This window comes from Plectrocnemia conspersa, unplaced genomic scaffold (assembly GCF_051122295.1).
Source record: "Plectrocnemia conspersa isolate PC_06_02 unplaced genomic scaffold, ASM5112229v1 ptg000013l, whole genome shotgun sequence".
Taxonomy (NCBI): domain Eukaryota; kingdom Metazoa; phylum Arthropoda; class Insecta; order Trichoptera; family Polycentropodidae; genus Plectrocnemia; species Plectrocnemia conspersa.
In genome coordinates this window covers 6,580,017-6,595,829 of record NW_028277177.1, presented here as the reverse complement: position 1 = coordinate 6,595,829, position 15,813 = coordinate 6,580,017, and the positions used below count along the sequence as shown (strand labels likewise).

The 15,813-nt window shown below is 26.7% G+C and overlaps 1 protein-coding gene across 1 annotated transcript; it reads right to left on the bottom strand.

Annotated features, from left to right (window-relative positions):
• Nucleotides 1-9,675: 9,675 nt before the first annotated feature.
• Nucleotides 9,676-13,180, bottom strand: LOC148227146 (circadian clock-controlled protein daywake-like). Its single transcript, XM_088202541.1, has 5 exons — nucleotides 12,933-13,180; nucleotides 12,607-12,850; nucleotides 10,525-10,655; nucleotides 10,196-10,354; nucleotides 9,676-10,116 (listed from the first exon to the last, which is right to left on the bottom strand). Exons 1-5 carry the CDS (start codon nucleotides 13,006-13,008, stop codon nucleotides 9,965-9,967), a joined length of 762 nt encoding a protein of 253 aa, XP_088058667.1. The 5' UTR covers nucleotides 13,009-13,180; the 3' UTR covers nucleotides 9,676-9,964.
• Nucleotides 13,181-15,813: the final 2,633 nt, after the last annotated feature.

Genomic DNA, 15,813 nt, shown 5'->3' with positions numbered 1-15,813 from the left:
GCGCTTGTTAGGGTCAAACCGTGTCGTAAACGTGACACATTACCTGAGACAAACAAAACTTGTATGCCAGACACATAAAACATAAGCCCCAATGTTCGTACGTGAATACGGTGGAACAATGCCGTGAAACAATTTGTTTTTGACGATAAATATGATAATGTATGTCGGACGGGTCGGACGGTTTGTCGTAAAATTATTGAAACAAACTTTATTAAAATCAACTTGATTTATGATAATAGTAACCGTTTCTTAGTATGTTTAATAATAAATATTATACATCCTATTAAAATTACCGAAATTAAACAAAAAATAAAGAAGAATACTGCATTTATTATATGAGAATTTTTTTAGTAATTAATTAATCTATTTTATTGCAAAATATATAAATTAATTACTAATTAATAATATATTTTTTTTATTCTGTATATGTCTTTATTATTTTGTGTATAAAAAATATTATATAATTTTAGTTATTTCAGCTTATTGCTAACGATACGAAGTTTTAATCAATTATCATTATTATTATTATTATATCTTTGCTTGGAAATAGAACAGTCGTTTCGCTCTTTTTACTTTACAAATACCCAACAGTTTCCCTGGCTGCACGAAGAGTCGGAGCCGCAGACAGAGCACGCTCCAGTAAACGCGGCACTTACAGTACAAACGTTGAATACTGAATCAGTCCTAGAAGCAAGGGAAACGGGGCAAATAAGTGCTGGGCCGAAATACAAAATTAATTAGCCGGAACCCTGTCAAAAGTGGCCCCTTTCGGCGGGTAATTGGATTCACAATTCGGATGAATGACGGATAATCGATCGTACGGATTCGATTTTATGTTCTACTGTCAAACGGAAGCTTTGGATCGAGTCGGAAATGTGTCATGTGAATATACAGTGTCGGGGTTTAACGTCATGTACACGTGTGGTATTACTGGATAAGTAATGCGGGTTCATAATGTCGAAATTGAGTTAGCTGAGGTCTCTTGTTTAAAAGTAGTTTGAGTATTATTGTATGAGTACGGCTTTCTACACGAGTATTTCTGTATCGCAAGTAATATACGTTATTAGAATATCTCACAAAGAATGTATTGAGACACATAATTGTAAATTTATTATAATAAACAAGTATCATATAGTAAATTGAATAAGAATACATATATTATTTTGATTTTTGATAACTATAGACATATTTTAAAAGGGATAATGTAAATTAATTCAACCGCCACTGTCTACAAAAATACCTTCATTCACAAACATAGCAATTTTGCAACTCTTGCTTTAGATTTTTTTTATCAATACACAAAACTATAATGAATAATAAATTCAAAATAAATACGACTATAAAAAATTGTTATTATTTGCCATACAACTTTAGGAAAATGTTTGAAAGATGTAACACGTGATTTAAAATATTACTATTTACCATATCGCTCTATAATTTTACATTAAAAAACTGCAATTTTCTCTTTGAGTAATCAGTGAGCATTAAAAAACTTTATAACTTTCATTGAAAGTTTAATGAGTTAGTTTCGAATAAAATTTTTTTTCTCCAACTTTAATGACAAAAAAAATCCTCGTAACAAAAAAATACAGAGACACGTAACGACTTTGTTGCTACCGAGTGTATTTGTAAAAAATAAATAGAATATAGAAAAAACATAGACAGTGTATCGAAGCAATTGAAGAGCTGATAGTACTATTAGAAGTTAGGATAACAGCTTTTGTTCCAATACAAACGGGCAAAACAACCTTTTTTCAGTAGGACTAGTAATCCATGTTATAATCTTACAAAATAAATTATTGTAAATAATAATATAAATTAAACGGATAGTTCTACAAAAATATTAAGTGTTACGATAAACAATGACTACAATTTAATTGCCAAGCTGTAATAAAAAACATGGCAAACTGCTGGTTGTGTATCACTTAAATACAAATACATAAATACAATATATCTATCAGTGACGTTGCGTATATAAAGACTGTAAAAGCACAACCTTTTCAGTTTTTTTTTATTTATTGATAATATTTTAAATATGTTGACTCTAATTGATTAACCAAGTGTATAAAACAAATCAATTCTCGTTACGTATTACATTATGATGTTTCGTGAATTTAACACTGTGGTTTTTACTTGCTTCTGCTACTTGGTATGAAAGTGTTTGATTATAAAAACATCTTTAAAATTATTATTACAGTATTTAATTTGCGTTTTAGCTTATACTATGCACTATTAGAGTGTCACTAGGTGTGATAAAAATAACGATAATTCATTAAAATGTTTTTATTTATTTGCAGTAATAATATTGTCCCTTTCAATATCGCCCCCTTCAAATTTAATACACACATGTTAGCGTATGTATATGTATAAACAATGTACATTTAATAAAAACAATGTTTGTTGAATATAATTTTTCTATACATTAAACATGCTCGCTGCTAGCAGTGATTTCACAAAGAGAAGCTAACTTAAACGGTTTCTGCGAGCTAACGAGCTGACTTGGGTGCACTAACATGATAAAATGGCGAAAAGTGCGCCAGAAAAAAAATCGTACGTTGCTCTTCTAATTTGCTATGCTCGCCAGACCATGAACCAGGTGACTTGATAATGTGCTTGAACACTTTTGAAAAAAATGCTCACGCCGAATAACCGTATATTCGTGAAATTTGATGGAGTCAAAGGTAAAGTTCATTTGAAAATAATGTAATAGGTATTCAAATAAATTGAAATTATTTAACCCAATAATAGCTATTGAAATATATATCATAATAAAAGTTTAAGCTAAATTATTGAAATAATAAAATAAGTTTAAAAAAAATAATTGTTTGATAAAATATGATTATTTATGTAGACATAAAACGTATAAATAGCGTAGTTCTTGAGCTCTTGATTGCAAACTTAAAAGACACGGGCTCGAGCCATGGCAGCAGACACCAATTTTTATTTATAAAAATGCACTATAATTATATCCAGCCCCAGCTGCAAAGTATTATTTATTGTAATACGCGTATTAATTTATAATTAATTATATAAATGTCATTGATTTTTTAACTGATAAATTTAGCTAGTTGGTACATATTTACTTCGCTGAAACGCATTGTGCTTACTCTTGTTAAGTTACAGCTGAAGATTAAAAATTAAAAAAATAAATTGCAAATTTTTATTATTTTGTTAATTTTTTTATAAATAGAACTTTGAATAACATATGTTTAATATTGATTTAAGACATATTTTGATAGTGCTGTATTTTAAAAAAATGCGTGTTTTTTCACTTGTGAGATCTTAGAATTCACGCTTTAGTTGTAGCAATAACATGCTTGAAATGTGTGTTTAAAATAGACGTTTCTAGGCAAAGCTCATTCCGTGGCAAAAAAAACTGTCGTGAAATTTACTGCAAACTCGCTTATGTTTAAAGCAATTGCGTTATAAACATGTCAAATGGTTTCTTGAATTTAAATAAGAAGTCTCCATTACTGTTTTTATTGAACAGTTCTGGTATGCGCACGCTGGGTGTCAAAAAACACGAAATCTCTAGACTTTTTTGTTGCTGCAATTATAAAATATATTTTTACTCTTATCAAATGCATTGAGATGTTAAAGAAAAACGGTATAAAATATTAATGATTTGAACTTTGTAAATAAATAACAGTCAGTTGTCATAATTTTGGAATAATACTAACTTACCTTTTTTTTGAATATTCATAATTTTAAATATCAATTGTTTTGAGGGATAGATGGAATGTTTTAAGAGACAGCTACCGGTCTTGTGCTAGGTATATTGCTTTTATTTAAACGTATAAAAACATACTTTCTCATTACGTGTTAAAAGCGCAATAAACATCATGCCAATTTAATGTCAATAAGCGCATTTCGTAAACACCGCGATGTTCAGAGATCTGAGAGATTAGATAAAATAACGGGGGACTTAACACATGCAATAACAATAGTATTATTATTATTTCTAGATTTCCACCATTTCAAAATTTAACTGGTATGTTATTATTTTAATAAAAAAGAGAACGGAAATAAATAAACTTCATTTTAACCCGAAATTTTTTTAGGCTTTATGTTTTTTTTTACTGTGTCGTCAACAATAAAATCAGTATAGTTAATATAATTATAATTAGTTTAAATATTAAAACTATCTTGTTTAGTAATATTTTATTTAACTGAATAAATGTCTTAGGATGCTTTTAACAATACACTCTTATACTATACTGTAATATTGATTTGAACATCTTTAAAGATGTTTTTTAGGTTTGTGTTTTAAATCATTTATTTGGTATATTGTCTTATTTTATGATGCCGTTTATTAGTTCTTACTAGTATAATAAAACGTAATAGAGAAATATTACGCTTTGAAACACAATAGAAGCACTTAAAATAGATATATGGCGGAAGCGAAGATCCGCAGAATTTATTGTAATAAATAATAAAAGCCATCTCGTCTTCAATGTTACTATACAATAACATTCTGTAGTATCTCTAAAGGTTAATGATTCTTATTTTCTGTGTATTTTAACTTTAACAGTAACTCAGTATGATGAAATATATTATATTTCCTAGTATGCTATTTGTTAAGAGGGAAGGATTTTAGAATAACAAACAAATATTTGCATATTGTGCATCATACTTTATTTGAAAATGTTGTGATAAAATTATAAAATTAATACACTACAGCATTCACTTACATTTAATTACGGAAAATATCTTTGTTGCACAAATTCTTTTTAGCGTGCAAAATGAGTTAAAATGATACGGAAAACGTGCACCTGGTTGCAGATTGCGCTATTTTTCATTGCTGAACTGCGCCGAGATAAAGCTTTACCAAGAACAAAGGAAGATATATAATATAAACAGGGCCGTTAACGCTCAAGATGCAGGCGATTCTGCGGCAACGGGGCGTCAACTAGAGAGGAGCACATAATAAGAAAATGCTAAAAAAAAAAAAAAAATGTATTTATTACACATTTCTGTAGTGGATTATTTCACACAAAAGCGTTAGCCCAAGTCAAAACTACCCCGTATATATCCACGTATAAACGAAGCCATACCCCCATCATGTGCGGGATAAATCCCCGGTGGAACGATATCTAACGACATTCCTCCGAGGTAACTTCTATCAAGCCTAGAAGACTAGGTTGTTTTGGGAATTTGTGGAACATCACATTATTTCATGATATGTGTACAAGTCTATGTTGGATTCTTTAATAGTTTTTCCTCAGCTTTTGGTTGGTTGTATTACATATAATAAATTATATTAAATAAGGGAATTGCTTACACATCGTAAAATGGAACTCCATGATAGTTCAAAGAAAGGCAGAGACAATAAACCTTACCACTTCAATCCTCAAATTGATTCAGTCCTCTCTAAGTCGCCATGATTTAACTTTACGATAAATGCAGAGTTACGATAAAAACGATCCATTACGTTTATAAATATGTCTATTTCAAAAAAACTTTATTGGATTAATTTCTGCTTATGTATGTATCTATGTATGGCAAGTAATTTATTTATGTATATACAAATATACTATGTAAATTCAGGTGGCAGTATCAGGTGTCAGTGACAAATAAATTAGAGTCGTAGACTCAAAGCTATAAAAATATAGTCGTTTTTTGTCTGTTTCTTAAGAAAAACTTGCGAATATTGCGATTACGCCGAGTGGTTGATTATCTAATCGGCGATTGAAATGTGGTAAAGGAAGCAAAATAAACGCCAATTGCGTTAGTGTTTAGCTTCAACTGCAAACACTTTATGAAAGATTGAGTATAATACAAGATATCCGTCTGATAATTACAAAGGTTAAATTAAACAACTTTTATTTATTGCAAGACTATGAGTGTTTTATATAGACGAGTTTTAAATCTTATAAAGTGGTTAAGATAATTTTTGTAATAATTGTTCGCTATAAACTGATTTCAAAAGTTTTTGTGGTTATTGTGCATATCTAGGTGCTCTAAAGTGGCAAGATTTAATGTTTTATTAAGCTAAACAATCGTCGTTTTACGTCGTTTCTTATATGAAGGCAAAATACTCATTATCTACGTTGTGAAGTTAATAGTTTTGAATGCTTTATACTAATAAATAACCTGCCAATTAAATAAAGTTAAGAGTTCAAAATAATATATTTTCCTATTTAAATTTTTACTAAGCAAAAAAATTAAAAAATATATATTTTTAAATTTATGTGATACTAAACTATGTCAATTTTTTGTTACTTTAATATTATATGAAACTATCAACATATTTCTAAAAAAACGTTAGAAATAAAAAAAAAGGTCACGAACCCGAAATATAAAAAGGATGAAATTTCACGTATTAGAATTACACAACAAAAATACTACACACCCAATAAATTTGCCACTTCAGTAATGAGAAAATGAAAAACTAAAAATATTTCAGACTAACTTAGTTCTGATAAAATTAACATATGTATTATATATGAAATTCTACTGATAAAGGTTAAAAATCTTGATATTTTGAATCAAATGCTACTCAATTTGATAAAAAGTTACTTTATTTGATAATTTGATAATAAATTCTGAGTTTGGAAAAAAATACACGTGGAAAAAATTACACACGCAATAAATTCCACAATAAAACTATATAGCAAAATTTAAACAAAATAAAAATTACACATCCAATAAATTTTACATTATCCAGTAATATTTAACCCTTTTAGAGTCAACCAAAAATGTGTACTTCTGGTGAAGTGTATACAATCAAAATGACTTAGAAAAAATTAAACTATTTTACAATTAAATTAGTATATTACATTAGTTGCATTTTATAAACTTTCTTATAATTGTTAAAAATAACCTAAAATATAGAAAAAATACAAAGGAGTTTCAAATAAATGTAAAATTAATTCTTAGTAAATTCAACCGAATATATAGATATTTCTTATTATTCATAACGGCTTAGTACAAGAAATTAAATTTAAACATAAAAATGTGATCCATACAAATGCTAATGCTAATTTGATTGTTTTTTTACGTATAATTTTTCTTGTATAATTTTGTGTAATTTTATCACATGTATTTTTTATGTGTAATTATTTTCAAGTATAATTTTTGCTGTGCTTTTTATCACATGGGTTTTTTCTGTGTAATTTATTCCTTAGACTAGAAATTAGAATCATTAACGTATTATAATATAATATATCTTAAAAATATAAATTTTCATCAACAATGGTAATATCATTTACAAGCGACTTAAATTTTTTCTTTGAGGTTCATAAACGTTTATTTTATAACTTGCGTTTATACAGACCAATAACCTTTTAGCCAATAAACCATGTTATAAGAAATCATATGTTTCTTAGTATTATAGTAAAACTCTGATTTATTAAATAATTTATTATTAATATTATTTCATACAGAAACAACTTGCTCTCTGTTTAGATATGTATGCACATTTTCTGCACAGTATGTGCTTATATAATATTTCTTGTGTTGTATATTTTACTCGTACAATTCGTGCAATTCGTTTGTCTGCTTCGAAATTATTAGATTAAAATATTGTACACAATGTATCAAGTTGATACGTGAGTCTGAGAGGAGGACTTACAACGAAACAGGATGACAAGTGTTTGTCATAAGTTACCTAGCGTAAAGACAACCGCAAGAAACGAGACATATTGCAACTCGAGATTCATATATGCCAGAGCTGCTCCTATTTTGGGGGCTGAAAACAAACATGTTATTCTAAGAACCCAATTCATTTTGACGCTGACAATTTATCTGGATTTCGTAAATTTCCATAACGGAGAGTTATGTTTTAATTAAAACTGACAATTGATCAACATCACTGCCCATTATATTTTATAATAATTAATATTAGTATAATGGTTAATAATTTGACATACCGATGGCTTAAAGTGTAAAATTTATAAATTTTTGACAATTTTACAGAAGAAACAAAAAAAAAAAACAGATACTAATACTATCTTAAGTGCGTGGTTTAATTTTTGTAGTGTATATTTGGAGATTTTTTGAGCATGTGTATGTTGCTTAAGGATACAAGATTACATTGTTAAGTCATTTTCACCCAAAAATGGAGTTAGCAAAATTGCACTTTATGTTATCGATATGGTATTCATGTTATTTCAATAATAAAATAATAGTTTAATGTAATAAATATAAGGTATTACAGATCAATTTAATGTAATTGGCTCACGATTTATTACATAAAAATATTACAAATATTTTTTAAAATTTAATTTTATATTACAATAGTCAATCCTGAACCTATTAATTAAAATTATTTATTTTAAATTAATCAAGAACATTGAAACCGCAAACAGTTTACACAAATGTGTCCCGATGATCAGAAAACAATAGTAATATTACTATAAAAAAAATTAAAATCGTAAAATTAATAATAAGATCTAAATTAGGTCTTCATAGCTGGCATTATGCAGATGTATGTGAAAAACATGTTAAGGAGCCGGATGGTGATAGCTATAGGTCGGCTAGTCTTGGCTCTAACGGTGTCAAAAGAGGACGCGATCGTGATTCTCACAAAACTTTAAAAAATAGTTTGATTGCTGACAGCACACTAGAGTAGATTAAGGAAATGTTTAGCGACATACAACTTTCTGCGAGAACTTGCGAATCGTTTCCCAATGCTTTCAAATGAAAGTCACTGATTCTACTCGTAAATTGCGTCATTGTTCAAGATAACATTTTCGTAAATATATCAAAAAATCAGAGCCTAGTACTTAATAACTTAAACTACAGATTGCACTGTTTTAAAATCATATAATTGCTAAAGGTTAGACGTTAAGTTGATTATTTAAAAAAATAGTAAGAATAACTAAAACAGGTTTTTTGATCTTTAAAAGCAATTAAAATAAATATGAATTTTATTGTACAACAAAAAATAAATTACCAAAAAAAAAAAATTGTTGTCACTTATAACTTTTTCAGGCCCATAAAAATAAAGTGCAGAATATATTCTGATATTAATATTTTTCAGCCTTAAGGTAATTATTAATTACGTCAATTTAATCACATTAACTTTATGATTTGCTTTTTAAATCGTTTAAATAATATTGTATTACCAATACTAACTAATTATTCTAATTAAAATACAACAGCACTTCACTTAAATTTAGCGAAAAACCCTAAATTAATTGTAAATAAATATTTACACATATAATAAATAAATATTAAAGAAAATGGTTTCTTTGCTTTGAGATGAATGTAATATTTTCATATTGTAATAAATTTAGCTTCCTTTCGTAAGAAAACTGATTATTAGCTTAAACTATGTATATTAAAAGCTTATTACTACTTATGGTTAAAAAACTTATATTTAAACAATTATATATGATATATGATGTAAGCCTTAACAAATATTATTCTCTTTATATATAAGTATATAAAACTGGTACAGTAAAAAGGTTTGTAGATGTGTATTACTTGTTTTTTTCTTAGCAATTAATAATTATAAAATCTTTTTAAATAAGTTGTTAACGTCCGACGTAAATATAATGATTATTAATAGCAATATTGCTGTTTTAGAGGCATCTGTATAAATTTAAAATACGCTTTATATGTATAGAACTAAAATAATTCATTTAGTCAAGTGTTGAACCGCTGCGGAAAATTATTTAATATTTTTCCAAAAACAAAAAACATATTTTATTTATTATTTAAACACAAAGATGGCACTGTACGAATTATATATTTTATCCAAATATTTACATTATTTTATTATTCGTCCCCGTCTTAACATATTTTATTCTATGCTAAAATTTATCACAAAATTTTATCACTTATATCTATTACAAAATTATTAAAATAGCAAACACACAATAATAAATCGACATTATAAATATTTATTACTAGCTGGAACTGACGCCAATGAAATATGCCGAAAACGCGTAACGGTGATACACTGACCGGTTTATCCAAAGGAATTTGCATTCATGGTTATGTTTTTTTATTCTGAAATTTATGGCACGAATAATTCGTCTAACGACACCGAGTTTAAGAATTTTTGAATCGTATTCCCGAATGCTTCTTTTAATATGTTGGCTATCGGCGGTCCTACTTCAGCGACAACATCCTTCCAAGATTCGTTGAGTATTCTTTGTGTGCTATCTCCTATAATACATAAATAAATCGTGAGACATCATCATCAAAATTTAGTAATATATTTAATAACTTGTAATAAAATATTTACCTAAAATTTTATCACCATTAAACAAATTTTCAAAAATAAACGATGCCTTGCCAATTTCATATTTCAACATTTGCGTATTTTGGATCATCTTCATATGCTCTTTTCCATTTTTGTCTTTCGCTATATCAAAATCAAACGTGTAGCTTAATTTTAAATCGCCTGCAACATAAAACGCATATGATATATTAAGCATTCAATGTCAACAACATACTTGCATAGTTTCGAGAATCTGTTACAATGACGAAATCCATCAATGTCGACTTGTGCGATAAATTAGTAATCGAATCATCTTTGGTTGTCACTAACTATAAAAATAAAATATGACTTACGTAGATCAACATGACAACGTCCGTTTCCATTAAGTGGAATGATGAGTATTCTTCCACTCATGTTATACATGGAGTCGATAACCAAATCGCCTACTGCTTTTCCTATTATTTTTCGTTTATTCAAGTCCACTCTAAAAGCAAGAAAAAAATCAACATACAAACACATAAATAAATAATCGCCGTGCGTCATCGGTTAATCGATTAAAAAATGTGCCAAAAGCTAATTAATAAAACATGTTGTGGTTTTTTGTATACTTATCCATATTCATATTCCACTTGAATAAAATAATATTGCTTTTTAAAATAATATTTTCCATTGAATTTCTCAAAAAATTTTCATTTAAGCGAAAACGAATTTATTTTTATAAATATTGAAAATAAACATTTTAATAATTTCTTAGAATATGTACATTCACATAATATAATTCAATATCAAGTATCAAAAATATCGATACAATGTATTTTTGTAACATACATATAATATAATTATCATGACCTAAAAACAAATCATTTATATGCAAAACCTATTGTCTATTGGTCTATTAATAAACTACATAATTAAAATAATGGTAACCAAACCAAGAAAATTGTTCAAAGAATATTTTCAGTCATTATTATAAAAGCATAATGGAATTAATGGTAATTTACTAGCTTCATAATAATAATTTTAATAAATTCGCAAGGAGGTGTTAGTAAACTTTTTTATAAATACAAATCATATACAGTAAACTAAATGTCTTCATATATTTTTATAGGTACAAACTAAGTTAATATCTTAGTTATTAGGTCTAAATCTGTTGAAAATCTTTTTGTGAAAGTATGTGAAATAAATTGTTAAATTATTTTTTTATAATAATAATTCTTACAGAAATAATAAAAACGATGACTTAATCTTTTGTAAATAGAGCTATTGACTTTATATGGTTATTTTCAATCGTATCTTATTTTTACTCATTTCAAATAAACATATTTTTTTCTATACAAAATAGTAGAGATATAAAACTATAATAAATGGCTCTTTTAAAATTATTTCATATTTTGGTGATATATTGTAAGATATTAATACTCTTTTTTTTGCATAGTAGGTACAAAGTGATTTCATAGAAATATTATTTTATGATAAAAATCCAAAATATAACTAAATTAACATTATTATGTACAATACATACATATAAAAAAACATCGTAGAAAATGAATTAGATAATTTTGTCAACAGTAAGTATTGGGTAATTCCGAGATAAATATATATTTTTTAAATTAAAGTATTAACAGTCAGTCGTACTTTGGTCGTTAATACCTAAATATTATTTCTTATATGTGTATTGGTGCACATCTGGAATCCAAATTCCAAAATTTACAAAAAAAGATGGCATTTTTTTTACCAAGTAAACAATCTATGCAAAATTACATGTTATATGAATATATTTAAAAAAAATTCTAACTAAGGCCACTTAAAACATTTGTGAAGTAGTAAGTGATTTCATTATCAAGTGGTAAGTGATTCAAAATGCAGACGATATGAAAAAGAGGCTGTTTAATATTTTGCATCAAAGCCAACATTTTATGTTAAAGTAATTAAAAAATGTGAAAAAATTTTATATTTTTAGAAAGAAATTATATTTTGGATTATTATAATTAAATAATTTTGAAATAAAAATATTATTAAATAAATATAATTTATAAATGGAAATATTATTTAATAAATATATTTATATTTATTGTAGTTGGTATAATGGCATTTGTATATTTACGTGCTAAATACTTTAATAATATTTTAAGTATTTTTTATGATACTTATTAAATTTGCAATTTAAGTACATACAAATTATTCATATTATTAAAAGTAATATATAAACTCTTGATTCATTAAAAAAAAAATACAAAAAGCTACATAATAAATCATTTTTGCAAGCTCATGGACACCAACATATTTTTTCAGCAGAAAATTATTTATTATTTAATAACATTTTTGCAAATTGTTTATATTTTATTGCTATTTCAAAATTTAACTTTATCATCTAAGATACTGAAATACAAACGAGCAATATTTTTTTAATACTATAAAATTATATTTCTACTCACTTGAATTTCTTCAAATCCAAATTACGCAATCCTGATAGTTTAGCATCTGATAATACAACACTAATTCCACCACCTTTAGAACCAAGAGCTCTCAATTCTTTGACGTATAGTGGCTCTAAAGGAGGTATTCCTTTTTCTTTATTTCCAGCAGTGAATTTTTTCATTGATGCTCGCGCTGTTTTATATGCGCATTCATTAAATTTAGGGTCAGACAGGGAGCATGGTGCTATATAGCCTAATATAACTAAAAAGTAAAAAGTATGTTATATAAAATATTATTTTAATACTTATCTACGGCTTTAAAGGTTAATTATATTTTTACTTACGTGAAGCTCCTTCGCATATATTTCCACACATTAACACTAAAACTGTGCAAAAAATCGATGCTGCGTATATATTCATGTTTATTGATTAATTTTTTACTGCCACTAAACTATGTTTATTATTTTAAACTACCAGTCGGTCAACCTCGGAACACAAGAGCAGTCTATCTAACACACCTGATCAAAATAATAATTTATTGATACTGTTAAGACAAACGAGCTAATGCTCGCGAGGCGTCCAGTCGGAGAATAGCCAGTACCAACTAAGATGCTGGTCTTTTAAAGTTTTTTCGAAAACGTTTCTGAACTGGATTCTATGTTGTCACTGTTAAGTTCAAGATTTACTCAAGGTTAACTGCAAAAAAACGAAGACGTTTCATGCCTTTTAATACGTGAGCTGATTACTTGAGCTCTTTTATTTTTTTTATGCTTCCTTATATTTAGATTGTTTTTTTTTTGTATTATTATTGTAATAACCAAACTAGTACGTCCTCTTAACAATATTCAATGCGAACGATTTCTGAAGGTTGTAATCAACTTTTTGTTACGTTAACGTTTTTTCGGATAATTATATTCGACGGTAAATATACAAATTTCATTAGTAATACACGATCGCCGTTAAAACGTACATTGTTATTCTAATGCTTTATTAAAAACATTAAATTCAATGATGCTTATTTTTTTAGGTTAATATAAATACATAGGTTATATGAATAAATCGTTAATTTTTTTTTGATATTTTAATAGACATTCTAAATATATTTTTTCATTTAAAATATGAATTTTAGTTAGCAAGATTTATTTTGAACCACTCTCTATATTATTAAAACCAATTATTGTCATTTTTATATTGATTAGGACAGAACTATTATAAATAAAATACATTATCTATTTTAAAGTGGGACAGAAAAGACATTACATATAACATTAATGGATTGCTAAGTATTATTCGTTTAAAGCCATAAGCAAAAACTATTAATGTTTTGAGTTATTTTGTAGTTTTAACTGCGTCAATAAACTACATTTTTTAAACTTACTTCAAAATATTTTTAAAATGAGTATAATATTAACACTAATAAAATATTCATTGTAAAATATAAAAGTATAAATTAGTATGCTTTACTTGAGATTAAAAACTGAATAACATATGTTTAAAAAATCACCTGAATGAGTTTTTAAATAATATTAAAGAAATATTATTAAAATAGCATGTCAAATATAGTCATAGTAAATTTTAAATTATTGGAAATTCCACATCACTTAGATTATTTCATCACGTTTATTTGAATATACATACATTTGATGATTGACATTTTTTTATACCTACTTTTATTTTTTGCATATTTATTATGCATAATAAACGTCATAAATTATATATCAAAACAATCATTAGCCTATCAGTAAAAAAATATTTTGTTATCGGATAGCTCAATAAAAGTCGAATAATAAAATTATGCAAAAAATGTATTAGTTTATAAAGCATGTAAAAAAAATTATACTTATATTTTTTTCTTTCTTATTTACTTTCAACTTCTTATGAGATTAAAGAGGGATCTGAATATTTTTTTAATGATCAAGTTTTTAGGAGTCTTGCATTCCTCCGACCATCAATGTTCCTCAATCTATTTTATATAATGGTTTGATGTTATCCTAAAAACGTAAATACGTTGTTCAATTAATTTATTTAAAAATGTAACAACCTGTAGATTTACAAAAATCTGATTTGAGACCATGAGCAAGATATTCATTATCTCGATGGTGTTTTCAATTTGTGTGCTAAGGTCACGGCTAATTGAATAGGTAAATGGATCCACTTTATGACGATATTGAATTGTTGTCCCTGCCTTAATTATGGCTTATCGATCGTATGTGCTCGTAAACAAAATCGAACAAGATACGTGACACGGGTCCAAATGTGTCCCAATTCCGAAAATGGGCTCGTTGGAAACCCCAAATCCTATTCGAGGGACCTTTGCATATTCCATACGCGTTATGCTGTGGCTATACCCTGTCATGGGGAATTTAGCCTCGACGGAGCTCCAAACAAATCTATTGTTTATAGTAAATGGATATATATTATATTGTTTTAATATCTGATTCTCGCATATTTATAAAACAATAAGTCAATTAATTCACTGGATTGTATTTATTTTTTAAGATGATTGCTAATTTTTATTTTTTTATAAATTATGTGCCTAATATGAGAGCCTTTTACACATACGTATAAAATATACTGCATAATTACAGCGTTTTATATATGTAATTATAATTATAATATAATGTTTAAAATATTTAAAAAATAAATTGAATATATAATACATATGCCTATCCTGGTATTTATTATAAGTAAAGCAACATGTATGTATATTGGCTTATAAGATTTTTGATAATTGTATTATATTAGATTTTTTGCGTATTGTAATAATAATGTGTATTTTTTTACCATCGTTACACCTTGGTGTAACTATTCATATGACAATAGTCTTATTTAGATTTAAATAAATTAATATAAAGCAGAGCATAATGAATTTCTAGGTAAATATTTCTAAAGTTGTTAGTTAGCACGGCGCCACGTTTAAATTTAATAATGACGAAAAATTTGTTTTTTAAACCTAAACCTAACTTAATTGAAAAGCGGTATAATGGTTAATTTGTTAGGGTTAGGTTTGGGTTTGAACAGCCTGAGAAACACAGTGTGAAGTAACAACCGTGCCAACTAACAAATACCAATATTTCTATGCAACAAATTTTCAAACAATCACTTTTTATTTAATTGCTTTTTCTGAAACATAAACTATTGTTATAATATTTTTTTACTACCAATATTTCAAGTATTGTATTCCTTTTTATGCAAATACATATTAGAAAACAATTTTTTTTTCGT

What these genes read in the sequence shown, in the direction of transcription:
- LOC148227146 (XM_088202541.1), bottom strand. Translation starts at nt 13,008, where the DNA reads ATGAATATATACGCAGCATCGATTTTTTGCACAGTTTTAGTGTTAATG. An exon ending in TTGGATTTGAAGAAATTCAA is followed by an intron (nt 10,656 to 12,606) that starts GTGAGTAGAAAT and finishes TCTTGCTTTTAG; the next exon opens with AGTGGACTTGAATAAACGAA. An exon ending in TAATGGTGATAAAATTTTAG is followed by an intron (nt 10,117 to 10,195) that starts GTAAATATTTTA and finishes TATGTATTATAG; the next exon opens with GAGATAGCACACAAAGAATA.